General features: G+C 42.1%; 1 protein-coding gene across 6 annotated transcripts in view; it reads left to right on the forward strand.

Annotated features, from left to right (window-relative positions):
• The window catches only part of Uimc1 (ubiquitin interaction motif containing 1), a 69,299-nt gene extending 62,401 nt beyond the window's left edge, over positions 1 to 6,898 (forward strand). For 4 of the 6 annotated variants that reach the window (XM_052156472.1, XM_052156471.1, XM_052156476.1 and 1 more), the window contains 4 exons: positions 557 to 734; positions 4,461 to 4,524; positions 5,500 to 5,542; positions 6,470 to 6,898. In XM_052156472.1, the coding sequence (XP_052012432.1) occupies positions 557 to 734; positions 4,461 to 4,524; positions 5,500 to 5,542; positions 6,470 to 6,668 (484 nt within the window). In that variant the 3' untranslated portion in view covers positions 6,669 to 6,898. Of the gene's footprint in view, positions 1 to 556; positions 736 to 4,460; positions 4,525 to 5,499; positions 5,543 to 6,469 lie in introns of those variants that run through there. The other 2 variants (XM_052156474.1, XM_052156475.1) reach the window with 2 other exon arrangements.
• Positions 6,899 to 11,836: the final 4,938 nt, after the last annotated feature.

Raw genomic sequence — 11,836 nt, forward strand, 5'->3', positions numbered from 1 at the left:
ATGATTTTATTATAAAAAGATGAAACTAACTGTAATGTGCAGAAGCTTCTGACAGAGCCACATGTTTTAGTAACTTCCTAGTTGATGTATCAGGCGATAGTGTTATAGAAGTTAGCATATAGACAGACTTGACTTACTAATCAAACAAATTCATCCACGATGGTAAACTGTCATTATTGATTTCATACTTTCAGTGCTCCCTTTTCTGTCAAAATTTTAACTTCTCTTTGAAAAAATGATTACACTTAATTTCAGCAGAGTTTGACAGACTGTTTCATGTCTGAGGAGCAATCAGCATTGTTTGAGATGGTTAGAAGAGCTGATTTCATTACCATCCCACTGCTGTAACGGCAGGGTACAAAGAAACAGCCAGGGAAAACTGCTAATCACTTAGTCCTTAGGATTGGTGATCCCACTGAGAATCTGCGCTGCTTGACAAGTCTCCTCTGTAGACATTTTTGAGATGTAAAAAGACAATCTGAAATATTCCAAGAGCCTAGAGGCAAAAGCAAGTCTTAAAATTGCTTCTTCCCCTCCCCCTCTTCTGATCACCCAGGAAGGAGAAGTGTTATCTATGTAAGTCCCTGGTTCCACTTGGGGACTATCAGTGTCATGTAGAGGCCTGTCTTCAGCTTGCAAAGGTTGACAGAGAAGATGGGACTGAAGGGATGAGGAGACCAAGGGTGTGTGCCCCTGTGGAGGAGAGACAGCAGCAGCGCCTGAGGAAGTCGAAGGTATGTGTGTACTGTTGGAGGGAAAGTACAGTTCTGGTCTGGCTTTCTTTTCTCCTTTCCCTCTCTCCTCCCTTCTTTCCTATTTATCTTGTTTATGCTTGTGAAGGTGAGGGGTGTGTGTGTGTGTGTGTGTGTGTGTGCATTATATATGGAGATCAGAGGTTAGACTTGTGTGTTGTTATTCTTCAGATTTATCTACCTATTTTGAGACAGGGTCTCTCAGTGGACTTGGGGCTTTTGTAGAAGGATACTGCCTGAAACTCCTCTCAGATCCAAGACTATATCATTTATTTCTATGATCCTGTAGTACATACAAAGTTTTCTGCTCTTATAAAAGCTTAATGGTTTAATTATGGAAAGCAAAACTTTTAATATTATCTTACCATCCAAGTACCCATGCATATGTCAGATGCCCGACTTATGTTTGAGACAGTCTCTCACCGAAGCTGGTGTTCCTGGGCTAGACTAGCTAGCCAGTTAGCTCAGGGAGTCTGCCTTTATGTGTTCCCACCCTCATGCTAGGGCCATAGCTGCTTGGGATCGTGCCAGCCTCTTCACATTTGCCTTGGGATCCAAACTCAGGTCTTTGTTTTGCACAGCAGTCACTTTTATGACATTCTAGCCCCAAATTAGTTTATCTTTTTAGTTGTATTCTGTGAGAATGTTTGACTTTAAAAATTGCTATTTGAGTTGCTGATGTGAGTTGTCTAAAAACTTAGTAGTGGATTTTGGCTTGGGATTAAGACAGAAATTTCCAGCAATTTCTGAAATGGTCCTAAACATATACCTGCCAACTTGAAATATATATTTATGTGAAGGAGTGTTCTTAACATTGATGATAATAAAGTCAAAGTATCAGTCAACTCTGAGAAAGATGCCTTGCTTTTTGTACTGTCAAATATTTAGGTTGAATTTAATTCTTATGTAAAAATAAACAAGTATGGACTGGAGGTTTTGCTTCTCAGGTAGAATGATTGCCTAGTATGAATGAAGACCTTGCACCAAATACTGAGCATAGTTACACATTCTTACAATTCTAGCACTTGGGAGATAGAGGCAGGAGGATTGAAAGCTCAGAGTCATTCTCAGCTATATAATAAGTTCAAAGTCAACTTGGGTGACAGGAAACCCTATCTCAAAAACCAAAACAATAAAAACTAAATCGTACCACAAACATATCTATTTCATTGTTACGTACATTTATCTTTTCCTTTAGTAAATGGTAAAATTATATATATTTCAAATAATTGTTTTAAAATAATCTTTATTATGATTTTTTTTATCAATAAACATTTGATATGTTTTATTGATTTTTTGTTTTGGTTTGTTTTGTTTTGGTTTGGTTTTGTTTTGTTTTTTTAAGACAGGGTCTCTCTGTGTAGCCCTGGCTGTCCTGGAACTCACTCTGTAGACCAGGCTGGCCTCGAACTCAGAAATCCTCCTGCCTCTGCCTCTGAAGTCCTGGGATTAAAGGTGTGCGCCACCACCATCTGGCTGTTTTATAGATTTTTATATACCTATATACCCAAGGTCATGTAAAGGGTTCTCAGGTGAGAAGAGGCCCCATGTGGAGGGAAGCCCTGCAGGAGAGGGCAAATCTCTAGTTTGTTGTGACACCTGAGGCATTACTGTTAGCTGGTGTGCTTGGACATGTCTGTGATCCCACCACTAATGAGGCTCCCAAGATCGAGGCTGTCCTGGCCTACTTAGGTAATTCTAAACCCACCTCCACCTCTATTACCTGCTTCGCACCCCTCCCAAAAACATTATTATTAATGTTTGTATCATATAGATGGGCACTTAACCATTATCTTATTATTAAACATTTAGTATTTTTCCAAGTCCTTCTACATTTAAAGACAGTTTAAAACAGTCTAAAGCCTGTCATAGGCAAGTTCCTGTAATCCCAGCACTCAGCAGGTGTGAGAGTTTAAGGGCCAGTCCTGGGTGCATAGAGAGTTTTAGACCACGATCTATGTAGTGTACCCTATCTTAAGAACAGAAGCTACAACAATAACCCTGTAAAACAATAAAAAACAGAACAGAATAACAATAATTTAAAAACCAGGGGTGGGAGATACCATTTATCTGGAACTACCAGTTACTTCCTGAAGTATAAGTTAACATTCCAACATCTTTTGAAATTTTACATCTAATTGCTTTTCAGAAAGTGTAGGGAATCCATGTTCCCACTGTAGGAACATTTGTGAAATAACTGGGAATCCCTTCTGTGTCTAGGTTTTAAAAACTCCTGGTCTGTGGGAAAATGGAACTAAGTGCTTTCTGGGCCTTGTGATGAGAGATGAGGAAGAGCGAGTCTTGGTTTATTGACCAAGATAAAGCAGTAACAGTGTGTGCAAGAGCTGTTAGTGTACTAACCACTTACACAGGGCAGAGACTAACTGTCCGTTCTCCACCATGCCAAAAGGAAGTTACATCTCTGTGAGCCAGATGTTTTAAATTATATATATAAGTATATTGGTTTGCCTGCCTGTCTATGTACCATTTGTGTGCCTAGTGCCACAGAGGTCAGAAGCGCGTGTTGAATTCCCGAGGACTGGGTTACAGAAGGCTGTAAGCTACCATGTGAGGGTAGGGAACCAAACCTCTGGAAGAGAAGAAGCAAGTGCTTGTAGTCATTTGAGAACCAGGGCTCTTTAGCCTCTGAATGAGGTGATTTTAGAGTTGAATTTTATAGGTGAGTGCTTACTTACACTGAAGAGCCAATTTATTTATCTTTTTAAAAATTCTTTTTATATTTAATTTTTTTATGTGTATGATTATTTTGCACATATGTTCGTCTCTCTGTATACCACATGTGTACTTAGTGTCCATGGAGTTTGAAAGAGGACCTCAGACCCCCTGAAACTGGAGTTCCAGACACTTGTGAGTAACAGTGTAGGTGCTGGACTTGAACCTGGGCCTGTGGAGGAACGGCCAGTGCGCTACATTAAGCCACCAGTGTATTTATCTTGACATTGCTGCCTGTAGAAGTGGCCTGGAAACTGATTTTTTTGTTAGTTTGTTTTTGTTTTTGCTTTTTAAAAAAATCTCTTCAAATTTAACATAGAGCAGAAGCTATTCTTTTTTTAATATTTTCTTTTATTAATTTTAGTTGTGTGTATGTGTCCGTGTGAGGGTACACGCACATGAATGCAGTGCCCTCGGAGGTCAGAACCTAGAGGCCTGAGATCCCCTGGAACTGGAATTACAGGCAGTTGTGAGCCACCATGTGGGTGTTGGAAGTTGCTCTTGACCACTGACGGTCCCTCCCTCCAGCCCAGAGGCTCTTTAATGTAATCTGCGAATTGATTTGATTTGATGCTGAAACCATCCTTGAGTTTCTTTCTTTCTATTTCTTTTTTCCTTCTTTCTTTCTTTCCTTTCTTATAGGGTCTCCCTGTGTAGCCTTGACTGGCCTGGAACTTCCTATGTAGGCCAGGCTGTCTTTGAACTCAGAGATGTACCTCCTTCTGCATGCTGAATACTATGGTCAAAGGTATGCACCACTGCTCCTGGGAAGTCGTGTTCCTGATACGGTGCTTTATTCTCCTCACTACAGTTTGCTGTTTTTCTCATCTACTCTCATTTATTATAAAGCAAAAGACTAAGCTAGTCCCAGCTGTGCCACCACATTCTTCTGGGAAATTTTTGATCTGGGCTAAGTCAGTTGTGTTTTAAATCTTTCCATGAAGTAATCCTTCTGTCTGTTTTTCTCTATCACAGGAAAAAGGCCATAGTCAAGGCCGACTCCTCAGTCTCTTGGAGCAGTCTGAGCATAGGACCACAGGTGAAGACTCCAAGACCAGTTTTCAGGGTTTCTGCCTAGGCCGTCCAGTGAAGATAGCAACTGCTGACCTTCAACTCATTGTTGGGGATATATGAGGGAATTTTTGGAGCCAATCAGCCAGCCTTTGAGATCTAATCTCTTTTCAAGGCCAAATGGAGAGATACCCTGTCTTACTTTTCATGTGTTTAATACAATGCTTTATAAAATTTAGAATCAGGAGTGCCTGTTAATCTGGGGAGTGGTTCCAAAATTGCAAAAACTAACACATGCCAGAAAACATCTTTTAAAGGAACAGTCAAGAGACATTTCTGCCTCTTCTGAAAGTTTGTAAATCATATGTTACCTTTAGCTCATTGTCCCAATTCATACTCCTAAGTAACTGTAGGAAGTAATTCTATAATTAGAATTCTAAAATTCCTTTTTGTGTGCCTCAAGTATTAGGGAATATTAGTAGATTTGCAAGGAGCATTAGCAGTCATAACTTTAGAGATGGCAAGGATTGTATCTAGAGAACACCTAGACACACTCCCTGCCTGTTGATGGACATTAGATGCCATAGCTCCTGTTGTTCCTATTAGTCGCTGGTGTTAACATTTACCAGATGCAAATGGAACAGTAACTTTCGGCTTATTGTCTAGTTATAATAGTTTATTACCACCAAACAAATCTGTTTGGTCTTGCAATGACTTTTAAAAAGACCTACATCCCGCTTCTTCTAGATCACCAGGTTGTGAATCTCTTAGGTGGCAGATTTCTCCTGGCAGCTCTATTGCATGAGTCTAGATCTGATGTTGATTTAGTCAGAAATGATTCACTGATAAGTGCTCACCTGCAGCTGAGCCTGTTGGATGCTAATGCTCACATTCCATGGGCTGAGGATTGGAGGCTGAGCTTCTTGAATAGACCTGACGAAAAGCTCCAGACTATGACCAGAAGCTATGACTGCTAATGTTGGTACTTTTATTATCTCTCCAGGTGTAGAGAAAAAACCCAAGTATCCAGAAGCAAGAACCTTTGGGTAAGTTGCTGTCACAGCTCTGGCAAGTGTGAGCCTGCTGATGTACTCTTTGTGTAGAATGACAGTCCAACTGCTAAAGTAGAAACCACTGTGGAAGTAATGCAGTTTTTTAATTTAGTGTGCCTGCTTTATCTGGACTAAGAATTGGTTGGATAGATGTATTGATGTTTAGCTATATGTTACTTCTTTCTCTTTTCTCTTCCATCACAACCCAAATTCTAGCAGAATTTAAGCAGTTTGGGAATTTGGATCTGAATCCATGGTCTCCCCATGTCTCTGTTCCATGATTTTACTCAGTATCCTCATCTGTAAAAGCAGAATGGTAGTACTTATGGCAGACATTATTTGTACGGATATAATTTTAAGCCCCCACTATAGTATATAATAGCGCATACTTGGTGCTTAGCTGGTTAATATTGAATTTAATCCTAGTACACATGAGGCAGATTAATTGATCTCTGAATTCATGACCAGCTGGGTCTACATAGTGAGAACTTGGTTTTTGTTGTTTTTTAAGATTTATTTATTTATTATATGTAAGTATACTGTAGCTGTCTTCAGACATTCCATAAGAGGGTGTCAGATATTATGGATGGTTATGAGCCACGATGTGGTTGCTGGGATTTGAACTCAGGACCTTTGGAAGAACAATCGGTGCTCTTAACCGCTGAGCCATCTCACCAGCCCTGAGAACTTTTTTTTTTTAAATAAAGGCTGGGAGCTGGAGAGATGGCTCAGTGGTTAAGAGCACTGACTACAATTCTAGAATACCCAGGCAAAATTCCCAGTATCCATAGTACATACACACTATATATATATCTCACTTGAATTCACAATATATAGTGAATATCTATCTATCTATCTATCTATCTATCTATCTATCTATCTACCTACTTATGAATCTTATTTATTTTCCTTTCTGTCTAGGATGCCCTCACCAGAGGTAGAAGAGGCTGGCTGCAGCAGAGAGATGCAGAGTTCCCTCTCACAGCTCAACTTAAATGAGTCTCCCATCAAGTCTTTTGTTCCTGTTTCAGAAGCTACAAATTGCTTAGTGGACTTTAAAGACCAATTTACTTTCCAGTCACGAACCAAATCAGGCAGAGGAAGGAGGAGAAAATCTTGAATTTCTTGAGACAGGAGGTTGACCAGAATGCTTATTGTTGGGTTGGTTGAGTTCATTAATTCTAGTGGTCTCTAGTTTGTTGTGAGAGTTCTGACCCTGTTGTTTTCATCACCAGCACCCATTCAGCATCCTGGTTTATGTTTTATAAGATCTATTCAGACAACTGTGAATAGTATTCTGTTTGAATTTGCTTATAGTTAAAATTTAAATATATTTATCTTTGTATGAAATCTTACTTCCATAGATGGAAGTGTTTCTTTTTATTTCTTTTGTAAGTTTTGGGGTGGGGATATTTCAGTTGAAGAGGTAGTTTTTCACTCATAAACTATGTGTTCCTGAATGAATTTCATTGCTAACTTTTGACATACTAGTCACATTCATTCAAATTACACTGCACAATTCTGAACACTGATTGAACCCAACATCACTCTAGCTGTGCCAAATGTATTTAATCTCACTACTAACTGTTATCCCTTTCATTCAGTGACCTGCTCACCCAGTTAAGACTTTTCAGCTAGGACTTATGACCTTACAGAAGTGTGCCTTGCCATTTCTCCCCTGGAATTTTTAAGTGAACACTGTTGTATTAGTGTCTTTGCATTTTTTTCTTCAAAATAGATTTATCAGTGGGAGTACCAGGCACAGTGATCTATTTAAACCACAATTGTTTGTTTAGCTGCCAGAGGTCACATGGCAGCCAGAGGTTGCGTAGTGTCCAGAGGTCATGGCAGCAGCAGTTTCCGTGTTGTCGGTAGTGCTAGAGCGTAGCCAACCTCTGCAATGCTGTCTGTTCCTGTGCAGGATAGAGATGTGGGTCACCCTTGGTGCCACCTCAGGGGCCACCAGAGCGAGAGACTCAGATCGCAGAAGTACTTACCCAAGAGGACAGTCAGACAAGGCTGCCGAAGAGCTAGCTTTGGCCCCAGCTGATGGATAACTCAATGAAACAGACTTGTAGGAGGTAGGTGTTGACCAGTGCAGGATCCTAGACAGGATAAATTAACTTATAACTCAGATGCCCAACTTGTGATTTGTCATCTCTAAAGCTGTCTTTTATTTTTAAATGAAACCGAGATGTGTACCACACTGGGAAATTCAGTGAGCTGGATTGGAAGACCCTGTACAGACCTTGAGGCACTTAGCACACAAACGCTTCTGTTTTATAGTGAAATTGGAAAATCCCTGTTTCCACCACAGGTGACTTGTTCTCAGATGATGTTGATGCTGACCAGTATCACACATATGATATTTCTTAACTTTTGATCAGTCACTATCGTCCAGCCAATATATGTATTATCATTTGATCTCATAGAGACTTGTTATAACCAACTTTCAGATAAGGAAACAGATCAAGAAGAATAAGTAAAAGCTTCTGTGTCCATGGCAGTGAGGCCACAGTTATGTACTCTTCATTTCTAAGGAAAATATTGTACTTTTTACATCAGTGTTGCTTTGTTTTTCCTTCTAAGGGAGAGTGTACCAGATATATCCCATCAGTATAATTCACTTATATCTCATTATGTGCTCATTTAGGAGGGAGCGCTCTATAAATGGTATAGTTTGTATTTCTATATATGAGGTCAAGGGAAGGAGCTGCTTCTAAAAGGAGATTAGCTTAAAATTGAGCAGGCTGTAGAGAATGTGGGCCATTGGCTAAAGGTGTGGATTAGCTAAGCCAGGAATTCTCAGCCTACATGGGACTCAAGCTGCCTTCAGTGGGGGCTGCTTGTATATCCAGTTGGATATACAAGGGTTCCCATTGCTGTGAACAAACACCGTGACCAAGGCAACTCTTATTAAGGACATTTAATTGGGGCTGGTTTACAGGTTCAGAGCTTCAGCCCATTATCATCATGGCAGAAAGCATGACAGTGTCCAGGCAAGCATGATGCTAGAGGATCTGAGTTTTACATCTCCATCCAAAGGTAGCCAGGAGCAGATTGTCCTCCAGGTGGCTAGGAGGAAGAGTCTCAAAGCCCATCCCCACAGTGACATGCTTCCTCCAATAAGGCCACACCTTCTCCAACAAGGACACACCTAATAGTGCCACTTCCTGGGCCAAGCATATTGAAAACACCACAGTAATCTTTCTCCTTGCTATAGTCTGATGGGAGGTGCATTAGACAAAGAGTTAAGAGTTATGTGAAGATCATGTCAGATCAACCTAGGTCTGTGCCCTACTTCTGATATAGGTTAAACTCTCTGGGACTTGGTTTACTTCTGAAAAATAAGAAAAAAATTCTTCATGTTTTAAGGATTGACACAATGTTTATGAAGACTCAACGTTTGCAAATGTGTAGTGGCAGCAGTGAGTTAGTGGCAGCAACTCTTACTAATATTACTGTACTGTTGTATGTCATAAGTACTGCAGTGGGGGGTGAAAGGGCCAGAGAGATGGCCTACAGCCACAAGAAGAGACATATCTCTAAGGAGTGAGCACACTGGGCATCTACCCACGAGACCCATGAGCCACAGGAGGCCCGGGTCCTACACACGTAGCTCTCCTGGGGCCTCTGGGTAGTTCTGAAAGACGGCTAGCTCGTGGAGAATGCTAATGCCCCATGGACTTACTATTGCTATAAACCAGGGGAAGGAGAGACTTTTGTCTGACATCACAGTCGCATTCCTTCCTTTTATCCTTACAAGAGCCTTCTGTCAGAAGTTGCGCCTGGTCCCGTTCCCCTGGGCTCTTACCCTTCTATAGACCCTACTGAAAGGGATTGATTGTACCTGTGCAAGAAGGTGTCCCTTGACTTACATTGGCAGAAACTAGAAGGGCCAAGAACTAGTGCTCTGCTGCAGCCCTTAGCCAATGAAAAGAGAAGTTGGAGTATAGAAGTAACCCATTTTCTTCATGTCTCAGAACAACTGAGGCACATTCTACCGTATTCTCAGGGTTCTCTTGTAGGGTTGGATTACCATAGTGCCCATAACAGCTTAAATATGTGTCCGGTCTTGACTGTCTCCTGCTAACTCACATCCAGATTCCCTCATAACTAGGTATGGGCCCATACTCTTGGGTCCATGTAAGTGCAGAGTTGGCACTGGCCCGGCTCTGAGAGACTCTTAAGTCAGCATTCTATCTCACTTTCACTACCCTAACCACAGCACTATTTGGAACCTTCCAAAATACAGTATATGATTAGGTCTAATTCTGGGGAACCCAACCTGGAAGTAGACATCTTGAGTCTACTTAAAAAGATAAAAGTCTGAGCACATTGGCACACATCTTTAATCCCAGCCCTGGGGAGGCAGAGGCAGGTGGGTCTTATAAGTTCAAGGCCAGTCTGACCTCCATGGTGAGTTCTAGGATAGCCAGGACTGTGTAGAAAGACCCAGTCTCAAACTAAGACAAAGATAAACATTGGGTCACTCAGAAGTAGGCCCAGGGAGTCTGGCAGCACTCGTCATAAGCTGGACTTTTCACATCCTGTTCCATATGTGCTTTCAGGGCACAGGCGAGCAGAGGTGGCTCCTGTAGCAGCTCTGATGTGATCAGACCTATAAACATGGCAAGTACAGCCCTACCTGCAGTTTCCTGGATACCAAGCAGACATACAGGCTGTGAGACAGGGAAGTTGAGAATGATGTTGGGGAGGGCAAACTGAACATCAGTTTGAGAAACTGTTTCTAAGCAAACAGCTGAGAAACTGTAGCCGCTGCCTGGGCAGTGCATGTGGGGGTGATGGCTGTTGTGCCCGCCCCGGCATCATGTTTTACCGCCTGTATGGCTAGTTTGTATCCAGTAAACCTGCAGCAAGGCTGATGTCTATCATGTTTACGGGTCTAAAGCAATCCTACAGAGAAATTACATGGTTTATACATGGAAAAATTCAAACTGGGCCAACAAGATGGTTCAGCAGGTAAAGTACTTGCTGCTCAAGTCTAATGACCTAGGTTCAATCTACAGAGTCCTCTGACCTCCACATGTTCACTGTGGTATATAACTCCCTCCCCCCACATTGTATACACAATAATAAAACAACAACAACAAAACCGACCCAATCCTTAGACTCAGAAAAGTAGAAATCTTCCATAAATCAGTTGGGAAAACGGGTTGAGTTTGAACCTAGGTCTGCCTGGTAACATGCTGATGACTCTGGAAACCCAAAACTCTGAATTTGGGTTGGGCTGCTTGCTTATGAGGCAAGGCAGCTTTGGCCTTAGGCTGAGTTTAGCCAGTGGGAGCTGGAGAGAGGAGAAGGGAAGTAGCACATTGATGGAGAGTTGGTGATGACCATTGGGAAGATGGACTGCCATCGACACTCTGGAAGAGTGCTGGGAGCACGTGCCGCAGAAGCAGGTTGCTTTCTTGCCATTTCAAAAACCCCCGGACTGTTGAGCCTGAGGGAGACCTCTACCGTTTAGCAAACATTAACTGCTACATACTCCATATCAGAACCCAGAACCTGGTACCAAGGCTCCTAAGATGTGTAAGAAACATGAGAACCCACAGTTGGGTAGGCAAGGTAAACACAGATGACTTTAATAGATACAGTAGAATGGTTCGCAGCTGGGGTCAGAGCTGGGCCTTCTTGTTGTGGGGGTCAGGGTATAGTAGGGGAGTCCCCACTGTTGCTAACTGAACTTAAATGAAAGGGTTGGGAGGCCAGGGGTATCAGTCGGTCATTGTAGACAAATCAATAGAAACAGAGACAACAGCAGAAGCAGGGCAATGCCTGTGAGAGAGCCGTGAGGCCTATCCAAAGCATAAAGGGTGTCTTAGTCAGGGTTTCTATTCCTGCACAAACATCAGGACCAAGAAGCAAGTTGGGGAGGAAAAGGTTTATTCAGCTTACAATTCCACATTGCTGTTCATCACAAAAGGAAGTCAGGACTAGAACTCAAGCAGGGTTGGAAGCAGGAGCTGCTGCAGAGGCCATGGAGAGATGTTCCTTACTGGCTTGTTTCCCCTGGCTTGCTCAGACTGCTCTCTTATAGAACCCAAGACCACCAGCCCAGAGATGGTACCACCCACAAGGGTCCCCTCCCCCCTTGATCACTAATTGAGAAAATGCCTCACAGTTGGATCTCAGAGGCACTTCCCCAACTGAAACTCCTTTCTCTGTGATAACTCCAGCCTGTGTCAAGTTGACACACAAAACCAGCCAGTACAAAGGGTATGGAAGATGATCAGGGTGCTGGCTGTGGGGCACTGTAGGCTGAGA

Source organism: Apodemus sylvaticus, chromosome 14 (genome assembly GCF_947179515.1).
Source record: "Apodemus sylvaticus chromosome 14, mApoSyl1.1, whole genome shotgun sequence".
Lineage (NCBI taxonomy): Eukaryota > Metazoa > Chordata > Mammalia > Rodentia > Muridae > Apodemus > Apodemus sylvaticus.